Raw genomic sequence first — 21,026 nt, forward strand, 5'->3', positions numbered from 1 at the left:
TCCTGTACTGGGACTCTGCTTTCTTGGGAATGGTGGGGTTAGTTAATGGTCGCACCCAATTCCGAAGCAGCGTCTCCTTAAGGACATTGTGCAGCGGCACCGTGGAGGACTCTCTAGGTGGTGATGGATAGTCGAGGACCTCGAGCATCTCGGCCCTCGGCTCTTCCACAGAGACCACGGGGAAGGGAATGCTAATAGACATATCTTGCACAAAGGAGGCAAAGGAGAGACTCTCAGGAGGTGAGAGTTTCCTCTCCGGTGAAGGCGTGGGGTCCGAGGGAAGGCCCGTAGACTCCTCTGAGGAGAAATATCTAGGGTCCTCCTCTTCCCCCCACGAGTCCTCATCCTCGGTGTCGGACATAAGCTCATGTAGCTGAGTCCTGAACCGGGCCCGGCTCGACGTCGAGGCACCAAGGTCTCGGTGTCGTCGAGCGGTGGACTCCCGCGCCGGCGGGGACGGAGCTCCCTCCATCGACGTCGACGGGGACTCCACCTGCGTGGCGGTCGAGACCGGCACCGCAAGCGGCGGCGGTGTCGACGGCCCCAGCGCCGGGCTAGAGCTCGCCGGCGCCACAGTCATCGGCGCCGAGGGCGCAAGCACCCCCGGCGCCGGCACAGCCTGGCGCATCAGCCCTTCCAGGATCCCCGGAAGGATGGCTCTGAGGCACTCGTCCAGGCCCGCTGCCGGGAAAGGCGGTGGGGCCGGTAGGGGTGTCGGCGCCAGAAGCTGCTGGGGGCCAGGAGACGGCACCGAGGTGCCGGAACCCCGACGCGTCGGTACCTCCACAACCGACGGAGACCTCTCCTCTCGACGATGACGCTTCGGCGTCGCCTCCTCTCCGATATCCGGATGCACCGAGGGCGACCGGTGACGACGCTTCTTATCTTTCTTACGATGCCCGTCACCGGCGCCGGAAGGCATGGAGGAGGAGGAGGTCGATCCCCCTCGGTCTCGAGGTACCGGGTCAGACAGGGTTCGGTCCCGTGGCCCACGAGTTGAGGGAGTGACCGGGGCCGACTGCCCACGCGGCCTCTCACCCCCACTCTCACCGGAGGACCGGCGGGCCAACGGGACCTGTTCTCCTGGGGTCGCTGCCATCGGTGCCGATGTCTCGGGCATCGATACCGGTACCGAAGGGCCGGGCGTCGATACCGATGCCTTCGAGGTCGACGTCGAGGGGCCGGCGCAAGTTCCAAAAAGACGGTCCCGCAGAACTTGCCTCGCAACCTGAGTCCGTTTCCGGAGACCGAGACACAGAGAACACGACTTGATATTGTGCTCCGGCCCGAGGCACTGGAGGCACCAAGCGTGGGTGTCGGTCTGCGAGATCGGCCGGCCGCAGCGACCACACTTTTTAAATCCACTCGGGACCTTCGAGGACATCGACGGAAAAATCGCGTCGGCGAAGTCAAAGTCGTCAATGGTGGCTGAAATCACACCACGAAAAAGGAAAACGACCGTGCGGCCACTAGGCTGCAACGCAGCGTCCCCGCTGGAAGCGAGGGAAAAAAGGGAGCGCGTGCTCCACACGCGCAGGGTTTCTTTTTTTTTTTTTTTTTTTTTTTTTAAAAAGAAACCGGACGGTAACTAAACCGAAATAAACAAAGAAAAAGCACGATCGGCGTAAACGCGATCGAAAATCCGGCGGCTGAATCAGAGAGAGCGGCGGGGCACTACTCTCTCCAGACGCGGAAAAAAGGAACTGGCGGGAGAGGTCACGCACGGGCGGGAAGACGGCCGCGCATGCGCGGTGGGCGTGCCCTGCGTGCCGACCGTCCCGCGAAGCTTTTTTCCGGTTGGTGGGGGCTGCCGCGGACGTCACCCAGTCGTGAGAACAAGCAGCCTGCTTGTCCTCGGAGAATTTAGGGTACGTGCAGAGAACTACTCTGTTATTATTAAATTTAGTGTAAGGTGTATCTGCCATTAGGGTCTGAAGTTCACTGACTCTGGGAGATGAAGTAACAGCCACCAAAAACAGTACCTTCCAGGTCAAGTACTTCAGATGACAGGAATCCAGTGTCTCAAAAGTAGCTATCATCAGCTGGGTGAGGAGAAAGCTGAAGTCCCATGACACAGGCAGAGGTCTGACAAGTTGTTTTGTCAAAAGCAAACCACTCATGAAGCGAACAACTAGAGAGGCTGTCCAGAGATGGGCCTACCCTCTACGTGGCGATAGTAAGCACTAATTGCACTAAGATGAATCCTTACACAGTTGGTCCTGAGACCAAACTCAAAAAGGTGTGGAAGGTATTCAAGCAGGATCTGTGTAGGGCAAGAATAGAGATCTAGGGCCTTGCCCTAATGGCAAACCTCCTCCACTTGAAAGAGTAACACCTCTTAGTAGAATCTTTCATGGAAGCCAGTAAGACCCAGGAGACACTTTCAGGAAGATGCAAGGAAGCAAATACTAAGTTCTCAAAAAGCCAGGTAGTGAGGGCCAGGGACTGGGGGTTGGTATGCTAAAGAGATTCCTCATTCTGCGTGATTAGGGTTGGAAAACATGCCAATCTCCTTCGGAGGACAACTCTAGAAGAAGAGGGAACTGAATCTGTGTGGGCCAGTAAGACACTATCAGGATCATTGTGCCTTGGTCTAGCTTGAGTTTCAGCAAAGTCCTCTATATAAGAGAGATGGGAGGAAATGCATACAGACGTCCTGTCCCCAATGAAGAAGGAAGGCATCTGACACTAGTCTATAATGGGCCTGGAGACTAGAACAGAACTGAGGGACTTTGTGATTTAGTTCAGTGGCAAAGTGATCCACTGAGAGGGTGCCCACACATTCGTAAGGCCTTGCTGGCAACACCCACGTTGAGTGACCACTCATGCGGTTGCATGACCCTGCTCAGTCTGTCAGCCAGGCTGTTAGATTTGCCTACTAGGTAAGTGGCCTTGAGAAGCATCCCATGCTGGACTGCCCACTGCCACAGTGGGCATGATCCGGTACTCCCTCCCCACCACATGAGCTCCCCACCCCAGGCAGGATGCATCCGTCATCAGCATCTTCTGGAATTTGGAATGGAAACCCCACAGTCAATTTAGATTGAATTGTCCAGCAAAGTAGATACTAAACCAACTCAGGTGTTACTCAGATGACATCCGCTAGGTTCCCCGAGGTTTGGCATCACTGAGCAGCTAGGGTCCACCAGGTCATTCTCCTGTGAAGAGGTATCATCGTTGTGACATGGACAATGGAGGCCATGTGGCCTAAACCTCAACATCTTTTGAGCTATGACCTGCTGGCTGGCTTGGACGTGAATGGCAAGAGTGACAAGAGTGACAAGAGTTTTTTTCCCATGGCACAGGGAGAAAGGCCTGTACCTGCTGTGTGTCTAGAAGGGCTTCCACGAAATTCAATTGCTGAATGGAATGGAGACAGGACTTAGGGTAGTTTAAAATGAACCCTAGTAGCTCTAACACCTGAATAGTTCTCTCATGGACTCCTGACCACTGTCCTTTGACGTACACTTTACCAGCTAACCATCCAGTTAGGAAAACACATGGATTCCCAGTCTGAGTAGTGATACTGCCACAACTACAAGACAGTTGGTGAAAATCCTGGGAGCCGACACAAGGCCAAAAGGCAACACAAGGTACTGGAAGGGATGTGTCCCCAGCCAAAAAGAAAGATACTTCCTATGACCTGGAAATATTGAGATGTGAGTGTAAGCATCCTTTAAGTCCAAGCCCAGAGAGCACAGTTAATCATTTTTCTGAATCATGGGGACAAGGGTGACTAGGGAAACCATACTGAAATTTTCTTTTGACTAGTAAATTTGTTCAGGGTCCTTAGGTCTAGGATGGGACGCATCCCCCATTTTCTTGGGCACAAGGTAGAATAGAATCCCTGCCCTTCTTCCCCTGGAGAAAAGGGCTCAACCGCATGGGCCTTCAGAAGGGCATTCCTTTGCAAGTACCTGCTTGTGATGAGAGTTGAAGTGAGATGCTCTTGGTGGGCAATTTGGTAGTCTTTGACACCAATGTAGGACGTAATCAAGATGGACTATTTGGAGAGCCCACCAGTCAGATGTTACAAAGCACCTCCCTCCGACAGTTAGATTATCCGGGATGGTCACCTTTACTGCAGCTATGCTCTGCTGGAGCCAGTTAAAAGATCATCCCCGGCTTTGACTGGGGAGCTGGCTGGGCCTTGGGTGGATGCTGTTGATGAGACCAAGCTCGCTAGGACCGAGCCTGCTGAGGCTGGTGAGGAGGAGCATACCTAAGTCTCTAAGAGTAGTAGGGACCCTTTTAAACCTGCCCAACAACCTCCTACATGAAGAGGAAGGTGCAGAAGACATCTGGCGGGAGAGTATGTCAATGTTGTCAGTATATTTCTTGATGAGATCAGAGACCTCCACATGGTCTCAAAAAAATGTTATCTCCCTGGCACGTGGCATCTGCCAACCTCTGCTGGACTGCAGGGTCCAAGTTAGAAACACACAGCCATGACAGTCTGCATATCACTATACTCTGGGCAGAGATCCTGGATGCCACATCAAAGGTATCATAGGCGCCTCTGGCCAAGAACTTTCTACACGCCTTCTGCTGCTTGACCAACTGGCAAATAGATTCGGCCTGCTCCTGGGAGAGAATCTGCCAAATCAGACATACTGCACACCAAATTCCAAAGCATAGGCTCGTGTAGAGCTGGTTAGACTGGATACGGGAGATGAGCATAGAGGTCAGATACATCTTCAACCCAAAAGAATCCAGGGTTCTTGCTTTTCTACCACGAGGCACTGAAGCACAGTCCCTAGAATGTCTGGCTCTTATGAGCACAGATTCTACCACCAAGGAATGATGAGCCAACTGAGGCTTCTCAAAACCTAGGGAACTCTGGATCCAATACACGTCATCTATCTTTTTGAACAAGGCAGGGCCAGACAAAAGGGGACTTCCAGCTTTTCACCTAACATCTTTCAGGATCTGGTGAAGGGGGACTGTCACAGCCTCTCTAGGAGAAGACTCCTACTCCAAGACCTTGAACATCTCAGCCCTGGGCTCATCCTCTATCTCCAAATGAATGAAACAGCAGTTGCCATCTCCCGCACAAAACCTGGGAAGGAAAGGTACTCATGTGAAGACTTCATCCTCTCTTCTGGAGGGGAAGGGTCAGATGGGATACCACAGAAATCCTCCTCTGAGAAGTACTGTGGATCCTCATCAGACTCCCATGAGCACTCCTCATCGGTGTCAGCAAATAACTCCTCATGGAAGGGCAGAGACAGAGCCTGCTTCAATAAAGAGGAACCATGTCCTCGAGAGGGACATCAACATTTTGGCTCCACCCCGACTCTGGCGCAGCTTCCTCCACTGATGTTGAGGGTGTGCTAACATGGGTGGCACGCAACACCGGCGTTGGAAACCTCACTGCAGGCTGAGGGCCTTACAGGGCATTAGCAAGAGGAATAGCCAGTACAAGCACCCCAGACTCCAATGCACACTGTTGTAAAAACCCCATCAAGAGTTCAGGGAGCATGGCCCAGATATGCTCATTGAGAGAGGCCATCAGGAAAGGCTGGGGTGTCGGTTCAGAGACAGACTGCTGAACTGCAGATGTTGAGACAGGTACCTGGTCCTGGCTGCAAAGAGACCTGCACATCAACACCTCCTTTATGAATGGGGGAGCAGTCCTCCTAGCCCAGATGTTTTTCGGTGACAAAATCCCTTGGTGCCCTGGAGCTCCTGGTACCACACATTGAGAGGTATCGATGCCGATGCCTTTTGGCTTTCCCCCAATATCAGTCATCGATGCTCCTCAGTGCCATTGAGGACATCATTGAATCCCCACATTGCCTCAGGGATGGGTCTGATGCTGATCGGTCCCGGGGGCCCTGCACAGCGGTCGGTGTCAAGGCAGGTTATAGAATCATGAGCACAAGTCAGCACCCCAGCATAGGACAAAAAGGGCAGAGGCTGACAAGCCGGTGTGACTCTGGAATCTATCAGAGATTGAGAAGCCTGTAATTTATTAAAGAACATGAGCCTTTGTAAATTCAGGAATTTATGATCTATTATGATACCCTTACGGGCAAGCTGGTGTGGGAAAGGTGCAATTATGGATGGACAGAAGAATGTGATTTAGCAAATTAAGGGAAAATAGATGATAACAGAGAACAGAATGATCTCTGAGGAAGATACGTGCTGAAGTAATGTGAAGCATTGCTTAACACAAAAGGTATAAAAACAGCTGTACCAGAGCAGTAAGTTGGAAGAGACAGTCACAGATTACATTTCTATGTAACAGTGCTGCTTTCCCATATCAGAAAATACCAATTTGTATCTGTATCTTGGTAATTAAAGAATTGCTTTTCTCATACGCATGGCCTTCCAAGTCTTTTATCTCTCTAAATTGCAGCTGGCTGGTGAGTACTAATTTGGGGAGGTGGTAAAAAGACTAGTAATTTAAAAAAAGGTGAAGTCCCACTTGGTGCATGACCACTCCCAGTGTTCAAGACAAGCCTTTCAGCCATATGGACTGATGCACCCAATGCCAATGCAACTCCCGATGTCCATCCAATACCGACACCAATGTTTCAGACCAGGCTCCAAAAATCTTTTCTCTTTGAGACTCTGGCCAGCTGGGTTCTTTTTTTCCTATGAAGGCAAAGAACACAAGCTGGAAGGTGTATGTTCAGGTCCCAAGCACTGAAGACACCAAGAATGAGCATCTTTGTCAGAGATGATCCCTACTGCACCAGCTACAGCGCTTAAAGCCACCGGGAACCTTCGATAACATGGAAGGGAAAACAGCAATGGCCCAATGAAATGGCTCGATGGTAACAGAAAAAAGGGGAAAGCTCCAGAAAAATAGAGCCTGATCAGAGCTCAGGTCTAAGTGGGCCTACCAAATGCAGTAAAGATAAAGAAAACTGAAGTTAATCTAGAAGGGAGGGGAAATTCTCCTAAAGAAAATAAAACAAAAAAGTCAGGGCAAGAAACCCTGAAGGGAAGGCACAAAATTGAAAAAAAAATGTGAGGACTGCGGGACAATCACATTCTCTCCTCAATGCGGATGAGAAGAGACTCTTGGCCCTGCAGTCTTGTGGTAGGCGGACATGCACTCACACATGTGCAGTGGGGATGTTGTGCATCCTCTTAAAGCTGTATTAGCTGATTTAAGATGCACACAGGTGACATGGATGATATCACCATATGTGAGACTATTTACTCTGAGGACAAACAGGCCATAAAGTACCAAATCTACCCGCCTCCAAGTAGTACTTCCTAAGCTAGTAGGAATCCATCAAGTGGGCTTTGTGCATGGAAGAAGTGACACTCCCAATATCCACAGTGTTGTAGCTGCAATAGTAGTGGCACAAAAATTGGGCACTAATTCAATACTGGTCACTTTAGATATATAGAAGGCATTTGATAATGTCAAGTATGGGGAGAAGAGAGACGTTGTTCACTGCATACAGACTCCTTATATACATATCCTTGTGAACTCTTCCCAATCTCCCACCTTGTCATTGTGCACACTTGTAAGCCCATTGGTATTTTATGAGTGGTCATTTTGTTTTGTGGGCACAGGTAGATGTGAATCGCTTGTTTACTCTTTCTAAAAATACTAGGACTAGGGGGCACGCAATAAAGCTACTAAGTAGTACATTTAAAACAAGCCCGAGGAAATATTTCTTCACTCAACATGTAATTAAACTCTGGAATTCATTGCCAGAGAAAGTGGTAAAAGCTTATCAGGGTTTAAAAAAGGTTTGGACAAGAAAAGTCCATAAGCCATTATTAAGATGGACTTGGGAAAATCCACTGTGTATTCCTGGGATAAGCAGTATAAAATCTAGTTTTAGTTTTATGGGATTTTGTCAGGTACTTATGACCTGGATTGGCCACTGCTGGCAACAGGATACTGGGCTTGATGGACCTTCGATCTGTCCCAGTATGGCCGTGCTTATGTTCTTATATGCAGCCTAAATCTCAGGTTAATGGCATTTTCAGACACTTCTGGGCAAGAGTATGGGACAAGGCAGGGTTGACCGCTAACCCTACTCCTGTTTATATATTGTGTATTAAGCCACTAGCTCAGACGTTAATTCAAGATCAAGACACATGAGAATAAGACCATCTTATTCACAGAAGAATAATGCTACTAACAAACCCATGTGAAACCCTCCAGTGAGCATTACAGCTTGTGGAATGTTTTGGCTGCTTTTCAGGACAGAAGGTCAGTGGTTGAAATGGGCTTTCAGGAAGTGAATATATTTGGGTATCATGATCCCTAGCCAGATATAAAATCTATTCATTCAATGTTCTGCCCCTATTATTAAAGGTGGACATAAAGTTGAATATATTGATGGGGAGAATTCAGCTTTTTAAAATGGTGATCCTTGCAAAATGGCTGTATATCTTACAAAACACGCCCTGCCATCTAAAAGGAAAAGAACTTAAACAGTGGAATAGGATGCAAACCTTTCTTTTTTTATGGAGAGGGGGAAAACCCCCCACAAATGAAACTGCCCTTAATAACAGTGCCTAAGGAGAAAGGGGAATAGGGGCTTCCTGACCTCAAAGGTTACATAGTTACATAGTAGATGACGGCAGAAAAAGACCTGCACGGTCCATCCAGTCTGCCCAACAAGACAACTCATGTGTGCTACTTTTTGTGTATACCCTACTTTGATTTGTACCTATGCTCTTCAGACCGTATAAGTCTGCCCAGCACTATCCCCGCCTCCCAACCACCAGCCCCGCCTCCCAACCACCGGCTCTGGAACAGACCGTATAAGTCTGCCCCGCACTATCCCCGCCTCCCAACGTCCAGCCCCGCCTCCCACTACCGGCTCTGCTATCCAATCTCGGTTAAGCTCCTGAGGATCCATTCCTTCTGATTTAGCTCACAAAAGCTATTAAAAATGTATTTAGTACAATAAAAACTATCCTCTTTCACTTTTTTCTTTTTGTGTGTGTGTGTGTGGGGGGGGAGCTTTTATTAATATTTATCACTAACAACCAGGAATCAGTGTGAACAGATGTACACCAAACCTATGGCACTACTTCTGTGATTGAACTCCAGACTACGTATCCCAGAATACCAGGGCTGCCAATATGCTATCCTGCCTCGACCTGAGATCCCTGGAGTGTTAATTTCTGTAACCTCAAAGGTTACAGAACTGCTTGTTTATTACACCAAACTCATGACTGTTCAGAGAGAACAACCACATACTGTAACTTAGAATTAGACCAACACATAGCTCATCCATATCATTTAACACATTTGCTCCATGCACGGTGAGCAGACTTACCTAGTCAAGCAATACTAAGTGCTATAATTTCTTCAGTACGCTGGGCATGGAAAACGGGGCATAAACGTTACAAAAGTGACACCAAACTATTCCCCCTACTTGACCATTATATGAAATTGAAAATGGGAAATTTATTTCAGGCATGCAGGGAATGGGTTTCTTGGGATGGAGAACTTGAGGGATTCAATGTTTTAAACAGTTAATAGGTGCAGACAGACGCTATGCACTTATGTTCATTAGAGTTTTAACAACAAACCAGTGCATTAAAAGAATTACCAAATAGTATCCCTGCCACTCACTCACACTGCCATCCACACCAGACTTATACCCTGATCACATATGTAAACCCCACAAAGAACATTGAACATAAACCCTAAATTGCAGTTTCTTCAGTCTCTGTGTATCATCAGAGCACAATCTCAATAAAGATCAGTCAGTGAGCCCTAAAAAAACACAAGGGCACACAAAACCCAGTTCTTAATAATTGTAACAGATATTGAACATTGCTGATCTTTGTATCCAACAAGTTCTCAAGTGAAGAAAGAAAAAAACTCCACTGCAATATAAAGCCACTGTTCTTATTCACTGGGAATTGCAGTCACACAAATCTTCTGTGATCCTCCTGCACACAGTCAATCCTTTAAATTAAAGGCAGCCAAAGAATGCTTCAGGTAAGTGGGAGGCTTCCAGGGATAGGTAAATTAAACCCACATAGTTGGTTATACTTCAAAGTTCCCCAATGCGAGACCGCATTTCGTAGCTCTTCCTCAGGGGGAACCACCCCTTATCACCAACGGGACTAACGTCCAGGCAGGGAATCCCAGCCCCACCGGGTGATATGGCACTACCTTGATTTCAGCCTCCTTCAGTATTAATTTGTTATCTAAATTTCAAGATCTCTTTGAGGTGCCATTGGAGGACCCTATCTCCATTTCTTTGTTACACAAGAGGTTGTTAGTGAGTTGTCCTCTATGAGACCTTTGGCTCAATGCACACCATCGGTAAGGAAATCTTCAAAATCAGATAAGCTCTCAGGATTTGTTGCATTGCATTCGCAATATTCCTCAATAGATGCAGAGCACTAAGTTCCGTGCTCTGCATCCACTGAGTGTCAAGTTCACATGATTCTATGGGCGTGCATTTCGCAATCACGCCTGCATCTGATATAATGACGTGTCAGCACAGCCTATTTCAAGTGTGGTAAGCTTCCTAACACTTTTAATCATGTGTTTTGGAAACACCTGGTTATTAAATCTTTTTGGAGATCCGTTCCTTCCTAGGGGTGTCCCATTGGATCATGTTTTCACTTTCAGGGTTGGGGCTAAACATCAGAGCACCAGTTAAATATGGAGCTTCAGGATTCTCAATTGAATTTTAAGTCTCAATGTTGTTTTTACTCTGTCTGGGGGCAATATATTCATATTTTGGCTCTCCGGGCTTGTAGTCACGTCCTTAGTTAGGTGCCGTCGGGTACCTCAGGGTAATTTGTTGATTAAGGGATAACTTTGATTTGCGCTGTTCCTTGAGTTTTTTCTTGGAATGGATGCTTACTTTTTTTTTTCCACTTACACCACCACTCTTGTTTGAGTCACTGGGTGTGGGTTGGGTGAGGTGGGGTTTCATTGGACTGGAAGGGAGGGTATATTGGTAGTTGTGGTTGTTTTCCTGTTCTTGTCTTCAATACAGTGGGAGTATTAAGGAACCACATTCTCCCTTTTGAGTGTTATCTTGTTCAGACTGGGGAGGTGGGTAGTGCTGGAGGACTTCAGTTGGGGAGATAATATGTCCTTCTGATAGTTTGTTTATGTTTGTTGTCATCAATAAAAATGTTTGAACTTAAAGATCAGAAATGATTCAGTGCGACATATAGGCACTGATAAGAGAAATCAGGAGGGAGGCAAAACTTTTTCATATTACTGTATCTAGACCTAAAAGATAAACACAATTTCTGCTGCTTATACTAGTCCTTTATAAAGGCACAGAGGTGTATTTTCAAAGCACTTAGACTTACAAAGTTGTATAATAACCCATGGAACTTTGTAAGTAAGTGCTTTGAAAATGAGCCCCATAGGCATCTATGTGTCTTTATAAAACACCTAAGTAGAAGCCTACTTAACCTCTTAAACCAAGTGCCCTGTTACAAAATTACCTTCAAAGTGAACTGCAAATTGAAACGATCTGTCTCTACTTACCTGGATGATTTCTGAATTAAATTTGGATTCTAAATGTGCTGCTCTCTCTGCTTCAATGTTTTCTTCTAATTTTTTCATTCTTTCTGTAACTGTCTGAAGAAAATAAAGACAAATTTAAGAAAGAATGTACAGTAAAACTATCTGGTGATATTAGACATCCTAGCAAATCAGCAATCATTTCATTCTGCTTTTTCATGTGATAAAATCACTTTCTGCTACTTAAGTATACTGTACCTGGAAAAAAAATTCTAAGTATTTTTTGGCAAAAAAAGGTGAGAATTTCTCAAATTGTCAACACTTGGACAAAGATCATGTGATTTTGCACTTCTGGAAATCCTCTAAGCACAAATGCATATGTACCAAATTGCCACAGATGCAAAGAATCTCTGTTTAAGTGCATTTGCTTTTTGTGCACGTAAAGTTTTGCTTGAAAAGAATTAATTATTTCAAAAAAGCAAAGTTTCTTACCTGAAGCAGGCGTTCTCCGAGGACAGCAGGCTGGATATTCTCACATGTGGGTGACGTCACGTCACCCCCGGAGTATTTTTAGCAAAAATCGCCAGAAGTCTCTTCTGGATTGTTCCACCGCGCATGGCGCTCGTACTGCGCATGCACGTGCACGATTTCCCGCCCACCACGTGGTCACGCTCCTCAGTTGAATCCAACAGATGAGCAGAAAGACAACTGCAAAGGGGAGGTGGGAGGGTTTGTGAGAATATCCAGCCTGCTGTCCTCGGAAAACACCTGCTTCAGGTAAGAAACTTTGCTTTCTCCGAGGACAGGCAGGCTGATATTCTCACATGTGGGGTATCCCTAGCCCCCAGGCTCACTCAAAACAAGAAACAGTGGTCAATTGGGCCTCGCAACAGCGAGGACATAACATAGATTGACCTGAAACAATAAACAACTAACTGGGAGTGCAGCCTGGAACAGAATAAAAATGGGCCTAGGAGGGTTGGAGTTGGATTCTAAACCCCAAACAGATTCTGCAGCACCAACTGCCCAAACCGACTGTCGTGTCGGCTATCCTGCTGAAGGCAGTAGTGAGATGTGAATGTGTGGACTGATGACCACGTCGCAGCCTTGCAGATCTCTTCAATAGTGGCTGACCTCAGATGAGCCATGACGCAGCCACGGCTCTAACATTATGAGCCGTGACATGGCCCTCTAAAGTCAGCCCAGCTTGGGCGTAAGTGAAGGAAATGCAATCTGCTAGCCAATTAGATATGGTGCGTTTCCCGACAGCAACTCCCTTCTTGTTGGGATTAAAAGAAATAAACAAGTGGACGGACTGTCTGTGGGGGCTTGTCCGCTCCATGTAAAAGGCCAATGCTCTTTTGCAGTCCAAAGTGTGCAACTTGCTTTTGCCAGGACGAGTATGAGGACGGGGAAAGAATGTCGGAAAGACAATTGACTGGTTCAGATGGAACTCCGACACCACCTTTGGCAGGAACTTAGGGTGAGTGCGGAGGACTACTAAGGAGCATGAACCACTAGAGCTTGAAGCTCACTGACCCTACGAGCTGAAGTAACAGCCACCAAGAAAATGACCTTCCAGGTCAAGTACTTCAGATGGCAGGAATTCAGTGGCTCGAAAGGGGGTTTCATCAGCTGGGTGAGAACGACATTGAGATCCCATGACACTCGAGGAGGTTTGATGGGGGGCTTTGACAAAAGCAAACCTCTCATGAAGCGAACAACTAAAGGCTGTCCAGAGATAGGTTGACCTTCTACACGATAAGCACTAATCGCACTAAGGTGAACTCTTACTGAGTTGGTCTTGAGACCAGACTCTGATAAGTGTAGAAGGTATTCAAGCAGGGTCTGTGTAGGACAAGAAAAAGGATCTAGGGCCCTGCGGTCACACCAGACGGCAAACCTCTTCCTGGAAGCAAGCAAGACTCGGGAGACACCCTCAGAAAGACCCAAGGAGGCGAATTCTAAGCTTTCAACATCCAGGCTGTGAGAGCCAGAGACTGGAGGTTGGGATGTAGAAGCGCCCCCCTCGTTCCGAGTAATGAGGGTTAGAAAACACTCCAATCTCCACGGTTCTTCAGAAAATAACTCCAGAAGAAGAGGAAACCAGATCTGATGGAGCCAAAACGGCGCTATCAGAATCATGGTCCCTCGGTCTTGCTTGAGTTTACTGTTGTTGTCTGTGTCTTGTAATAAGCAGGTTTCAAAAGATGAGATAACCAAACTGAACTTAGAAACCAAAACCAGTAGAAAGAGGGGGGACCAGTAGAAAGAGGGGGGGTTGTGAGAGAAAAGTATAATTCTCCCATGATGCTTTGCATTGTTATGTCTGTTTATGACCTTTGCACGTTTGTCCATCTAAAGAAAATAATATATTGTTTTGTGTTAATTAGTACTAACATCTAACTAATTATCAAAAGGAAAAGATTTTTAAGACAACCTTTCCTATTCCCCTTATTTGAAATTCAGTTAAACCAGGGGGAATATGTGTTTCTTTATGGGGCAAAGAGAAAGAAAGAACAAAAGAAAGAAAACCTTAGAAACAATCTCTCACCCTAGATACAATTCGAATTCACAGTCCAAAATATTATGCATGACATGTAAAGTGTGTGCTCCAATTCTGAGCCTGTTCATAGCAAAAGAAAATATAGTCTGCTAACCACAAAGACAATGTGGTCTTGGACATTGCTAGTATTATTGTTCAAGATGGAAAGGATAAGAAAAACAGGTATCTGAGTTTTTGTTTGGTCTAGGTTATAAAGAAGAATTCTTCTGCAATCAAATGTACGCAGTGTGGCTTCTGGATTTTGGGGGAAAACACAGGGAGTGCAGTATCCTGCATAAAATGGAAAGATAAAACCACTTAAGTAAACACTTGGGGTGAAGATGTGAAATCACACTTCTAGATAGTTGCTTAACTCAGAGCTCTGTCAGGGCTTGGTGTAAACTAAGCATTCCTCGTTTCATTTTGATGTAGTTTTGAGGCGGGCTTAACCAGGTAAATTTTGCATTTCCCCAAGAACTCACACTGGCTAAGGCTCACCAGCACCCAGATTTTTCATGGCAGAATTTTAAGAGCAAACAATTTTTATTGAACAAAGATGCATACAACTAGGAAACAGTCAAACTGTTCAACTCTTTACAAATTCCTCCCCTGTCCAATCTTCCCACCCCAACCACTACTGCAAACTCAGTCTGTATTGGCGAGAAAAAGAACAAAAGACAGCATCTATGCAAACCATGAGTAGCCATACGAAGGTAAAATCAAGCTACTGGAATAGCTCACTCACTAACAGAATATCACCAGATGTGTGAAAACTAGGTATGTTGAAACAATATATACTATACCAATAACATAAAACATGCCAACCAAATAGAACAAAGAAATGCAGCAAGAACACACATCAGACCCAATCCCACTTCCTGCTCCCAAGCAAATAAGTTCTAGAGAGCTTGGACTCTTACAGCACTCAAGAAAACAGTAAACAAAAGAACCCAAATCCCATTTTCAAACCCACATAACAAAAAAAAAAAAACAACTTTGGGCTGTGAATGACCAACACACCCGTGATGTGTGTCATGCTGGGATCCCCCTCTCCCCAAAGAAAGAGAGAGGAAAAAAGGGAAACCTGTAAATAAACAAAACTGAGAAGCAATAAGAAATATTAAAATGAGTTAAGAATTAGACTGCGGACTCCATATAGGCATCCCAGTAGCTAACAGTAACGTTTCCATTTAAAACCAACATGCTGTTAAGACTGTTTTGTTATTTCTAATGTTTAAAAACCTGAATAAAAATATGAAAAAAAAACAACGAGCATGTCTCCTCCACCAACAGGGCACGAAAACAATTTTGCCATTGCAAAAAGGATGGCGCTTCGTCACACTCCCAAAATAATACATTTACCCAACATTACCGCCTTGAAGAAAAAGAGATGAGAAAAACGATTATGGATACAAAGTGCTTCATTTATTTATCCAAGAGTATGCCCGCTGAAGATATTGGGATAGGTTGACCAAACAGTGCCTCCACATAGCGCAGCAGAGCTGCCCAAAAGACTTTACTTGCACACAAATTCAAAAAGCATGGAAAAAGGAATTAACACCCTGACGACATTCCGACATTAGGGGAATCCACACCTCCTGCCTTATAGACTCACTCTTGGGTAAAATAAGCCCCATGCAACATGTGAAATTGACATTCATGAAGCTCAGCACCAATAGAGATCATTGGTAAATGGCGAATCCACTGACCAAAATCCACAGAATCTAAAGATAATCCTAAATCTTGACACCACAGAGTCCCTCCCTACCGAGAGCTGGTGACAGCACTCATAATGCCTGATGGAGGGAGATGGACAAGCCACCATCTTGAAAAGGCTAAAAAAAAACACCAGCAAGTGAGCCCCTACAGAAAAAGCAAACCCTGTCTGGTCCAAAGTAGCAATATAATGACACACCCGTCTATAAGCAAACAAATTGCACATCTCTACCATCCCTCTAGCAAGCAAGTCTTCCCACCTAACCATACCTCCAACCGCCATAAAATGATGTAAATACAAAAAACCACATGTTGCCAACAATGAAAACTAGCACTTTCACTGCCTGGCAAAAACTGATTACCACCTAACAGTAATTGATCCAAAACCAGAGGATTACCTCCCAAGAGTAAAACAAAAGCTCGCTACGCAGAAAGCAAAGACCACAGTAAGACACTATGGCACAAATATGGAGGTATAAAGGACAATGCAATAAAGAATAAAGGTGACATGGATAATAATAAGCCTGTTCATAACATCTAGGTGTATAAGTCTGTTCCTCAAACAACCAATCTCCTAAGTGCCAGATCAAACAGGACAAATTATATTTCTGCAAATCTGGGAGCCCAAGATCTCCATATTGCCATGAACCCTGCAAATATTTAAAAGATGTCCGCGTTTTTCCTCTCATATCAACAAAATTGGGAAACTGGTTTCTGTACAGAAAGTAAATCTCACTTTAATAATTTAAGAGGCAGCAACTGCAAAGTATAAAGCCATCTGGGGAATAAAACCATAAGAAAAAGTTGAATCCTGCCATGGACTGAAAGGGGGAGAGACATCCACTGAGCTAAACAATCTTTTGCGTGATCTAAAAGACAAGACATATCACGAAGCAAAGAGGGACTGTCCTTCTATGTTAAACTGTACAGCGCTGCGTAACCCTAGTAGCGCTTTAGAAATGTTAAATAGTAGTAGTAGTGGGTTTTAAAAGGTAGCAGAATTCCCAAGTATCTTCCATTTCAAAGGGAAGAGACCCTTCCAATGGCGCCGTAGCGAAGCTAGAGTAGGAATCGCTAGGGATTTATCCAAATTCAGCTTAAAAAACAGAAAAATCACCATATTCAGCAAAACTATCCATTAAGGCTGACAAGGAAAGAGTGGGATTTACCAGATATACTAAAATGTCATCCACAAAAGTAGAAAGCTTTAATTCTTGAGTACCAATCCGCACCCTTGGATATCCGGATTTTCCCAAATCTCTCGGAGAAGCGGATCTAAAGATAGAACAAATAATAGAGGAGAGAGAACAGAGCCCTGTTGAGTGGCCCATTGAATTTCAAAAGATTCCAAGGACACCCCATTTATCCAAAGAACAGCCATAGGCGATACATAAAATGCCCATATGGCATCCAAAAAAAAAAAACCCATTCGATACCATATTTATGCAAAGTGGTGAACCAGAAATCCCAGTTCACGTGCTCAAATGCCTTCTCTGCATCAAAACTGACCAGCAGAGAAGGTGTCGCTAAGCGATCCACCTGTTCCATGGAGCCAAGAAGCAGGCGCATATTTTTTTTTTTTGCAATTGTACGACCCCACACAAATCCCACCTGGGATTCAATCACTAAAGATGATAATACCCGTGTCAAATGATTAGCTAAAATTTTTGCAAGCAATTCAGCTTCAACATTCAAAAAAGAAATAGGCTAATAATAAGCAGCCTGGTTAAAAAGCAACAAAAAAAAAAGTGACACAGAAAAGAAAATAGAAAAGGAACCCCAATGAAAACCCTCAACCCAGTTAGAACAACCTAGCGGCCCACAAAAGAGTTCCCCTCTCATCCATAATGGATCAAGCTAGGTCCAGAGTAGAAGACAGGTCACAGTGAAACAATGCCCCCAATCCCCTCCCCCACAAATACTCCAGATAGATTAAAAATCAGTTAATCAGTGCTCCCAATATAGTCATAGTGTACAAGAACAGCTGGCAGTGAGCAAGAAGAAGGAAGGGAAGGAAACAAAGCCCTGTCCCGCCTTCCTCAACACAAACCCAGGTAACAAAGGCTCAGCAGACCCCCCCCCAACCATGATAGAAAAGTTAAAACTAACAAAGACCTGGCTGGTTGTGAAATGCTCCAATCTAAAGGACAGGGTATAAAAGAAAAGGAAAAAAAAACCCTGGTACCAAAACCAGCGAACCCAGGGCCAGAGGCACAAAGGTCCCGTTAAGAATCTGTCTGCAATTCCAAATCAGTAAAAATTTACTGATTTAGAAATACAGAGGGATTCACAAAGAGAATCGCATGCAAATGAGCTGCTCGTTTCTTTTGCGATCCAGCTCATTTGCATGCGATATGGGGGAAGCCAGTTGGTGAGCTGAGCATGCGCAGAACAGTCATTCGCTATGTGTGGCTGCTCTGTGCATGCTACAGACGGCTCTCATACACACAGACAAGCTGTAGTTGTAGCCCCCTTTTTTTTTTTTTTGCAAGCACAAAAGCACGGGGGGGGGGGGGGGGTTGGATGGACAGACCTGTGTTGGGGCTCCCTGCTTCCCCGCTGCTGGGAAAAAAGTGGGAAAAGCCTAGAATATGCTCGCTGCTGCTTTTGGCTCTGGGCTCTGAGGAATCAGCATCAGGGCTTGGTTCCACCCCCTGCTGTTCCTGCTGCTTCCTTCTACTGGCCAGCTGACATCCTGGAACGCCCTTCTCCCTGAAGATGGACTCTCATTGGCTGGCTGCTGTCCCAACTCCTCCTCCCTGCAGGGCTTCCCTGATGACATCACTCTAGAGCTGTGAGCTGATTGGATCCAAACTTCCTGGTGTCCCCCTCCAGTGGTGAGTGGGCGGGACACCCCAGGCTGACACTGTCCAATTGGTTTAGCCCCTCTCTGTTGTGCTTCTAGATTGGAGGATGCTGTTTCCCAGCAGAGACTGTTTGACCCTTGTCTTCCTTGCATTTTTGGTAAGTGACCATTACTTTTCTGCTTTACATTTACTGCCCCCCCTCCCCATTTCTTGCCAGTAAAATGTCATTTGAAAAAAGAATCATGGCACAGCTTTCATACACGCAAAGAAGCTGCATGTAAGCCAGTGTACTTTTTTTATTTTGTGCTCCATCTTCACTGCCTTATTTCTCCCCTTCTCCTACTTGTGATAATGAAGAACCGACAGGTCCAGACCTCCCATTAAAATTTCCACGGGAAAGATAAGGACTGCTTTTGTGCATGGGGTCGGAAATGGCTGTGCATCACCTTGCGGCCGGCTGTCCATAATATCCAGTTTCATCAATGACCTATTGCAGCTTTTTGTCTAGAGAAGAGTCAATTGCTTGCGTCAACTCAGAAACAATCTCTGCCACGTAGGCAGAGATTATCGTTGAAGGCCCAGTTCCATTACCATCCTCCATCTTGTTGACATTGTTCTGCCGTGACTTCTCCTATAGTCGTCTCTGAGGCTTAGAAGGCATTAAGATCATGCAAAATGAGCATACAACAAAGAAAAAACAGGAGAGCACCATTTAGCAGCTAAGTCTAGGAGATGTCAAAATTAAAGACAGCCTTTCTAAGTGGGAGGTCGGGGATCAGAGTCCAGGAGCTAGTCCCACTTATGCCTGCAAGCACGGCATCATGTGACCCTTCATGGCAGAACTTTAAAGTGGGAATACACCAGGCCACCTTGCAAAAACGACAATTTTTCAGAGAAGTTATGCAATTCATGAGAGCTGGAGGCTAACAGTATAGGTGGCTCTTTCCTTTTGGCATTTGGATTACAATTGCTGGGAAATCTCTTCAAGCACAGTGTTATGGTTGGCGCTACATGCCATGGGATGTCCTAATGTGCCAACTCAGCTGGAGACTGCACCCTCGACAGGATTTGGCTTGGCAGACGGTCAGCAGGCGCAAGAAACCAGTGCGTTCTGCCACTTGTTAGACTGATTGTTGGGAGAGCTGGGTTTGATATTGAGAGGTATACTTGACAGGAATTACTGCTGTGCATGCCTGGTATGTGTGCACAGATTATGTCAGGGTGCAGTATGTATGTGTTTTTTTAAATGAGGGTGGGTACATCTGAAGCCTTCTAGAGGGGAAGTCATTTCCTTAAGGGTTTGCTATCAGGAAGTGGGAGGATCAGCATGTTGTCTGGGGGGGGAAGAGGGAGAGTATAGAGGGAGGTAAGGCCGGGAGGAAGGGGTGCTAGTGGTTCAAGAGGGGGAATAAGGAGACTCAGGTGGGCTCTAAGAATGCGAATGGGGTGAATAATTCAGGAACATGTAGTATTGTACTTTAGCAGATGGAAAGAATGCAGTGAGGTGTTGATTTTTTTTGCAGGAAACTCAATTGAGGATCAGGGATTCTAATGTGTTGCAGAGACAACAGTTTGAGGAGGTGGTAGTGCATAAGGCACATGGTGGCCAACACATGGGTGGGTTAGCAATTTTAAATTAGCAGTGAGATGAGCTCTGACCTACAAAAAGTTTTTATAGATCCAGATGGGAAATGTGTAGCAGTGTGGGGGACTTATCAGGGGTGGGAATTGACCTTTGTTAATGTTTATGCCCCCAATGTTAGCCGGGGGGAGGGGGTTCTTTAAGTCTATTCAGCGGAAGCTTCAGGAGTTTGTTTGGGGGAGGTAGGGGGGATTTTAATATGGTACTAGATCGCCGGTTAGATCACTCTGGAGGAGAAGGAACTACAGTAGGGACCACAGGAAGGCTTTGCTGAGCCTCATGCAAAGACTGGAACTATTGGATTGCTGGAGATACTTGCACAGGGCTCAACAAACCTATACTTTTTATTCCCTTGCAAATCAGACCTACACGAGACAGGATGTGTTGTAGATACACAGAAATTTGTGGGGGAAAGTACAAGATTTGGGCATTGAATTTCAGACCGTACCCCAGTTTAGTTAATGCTTGGGGGTTTGGGAGGGGATATGCGTCATGGATTTTGGAGATTAAATTAATCTTTACTGGGAGATGTTCAGGTGGTGACTGGGGATTTTTGTTGCGAGAATGATACTGGAGATGTCTGTGATGGCATCCTGTGGGATGTCTTAAAGTTGGTGATTCAGGGGATTCATATCAAGTGGGGGGAGGCAAGAAAGAAGCATCAGAAGAGGCAGAGATCACTGGCTTTCAGACAGCGGTTATTAGTTTTGGAGAGAAGGCAGCAGCAGACATTAGATTTGCAGCTTTTAAAAGAGTTAAATTCTATGAGGGAAAAACTTGCTATGCTACAAATGGAAGAAGTAGACTTATCGGCTCTGTTTGCGGTAGACCTTTTTTGAATTTGGTAAAAAGTTGGTCGCTCTGCTGGCTCGTTATTTAACAGCT

General features: G+C 45.7%; 1 protein-coding gene across 1 annotated transcript in view; it reads right to left on the reverse strand.

Annotated features, from left to right (window-relative positions):
• Positions 1–21,026, reverse strand: part of CCDC171 (coiled-coil domain containing 171) — a 665,674-nt gene that overhangs the window by 518,792 nt on the left and 125,856 nt on the right. The window contains 1 exon segment of the mRNA XM_030194229.1: positions 11,456–11,548. Within this exon segment, the coding sequence (XP_030050089.1) occupies positions 11,456–11,548 (93 nt within the window).

This window comes from Microcaecilia unicolor, chromosome 2 (genome assembly GCF_901765095.1).
Source record: "Microcaecilia unicolor chromosome 2, aMicUni1.1, whole genome shotgun sequence".
Taxonomy (NCBI): Eukaryota; Metazoa; Chordata; class Amphibia; order Gymnophiona; family Siphonopidae; genus Microcaecilia; species Microcaecilia unicolor.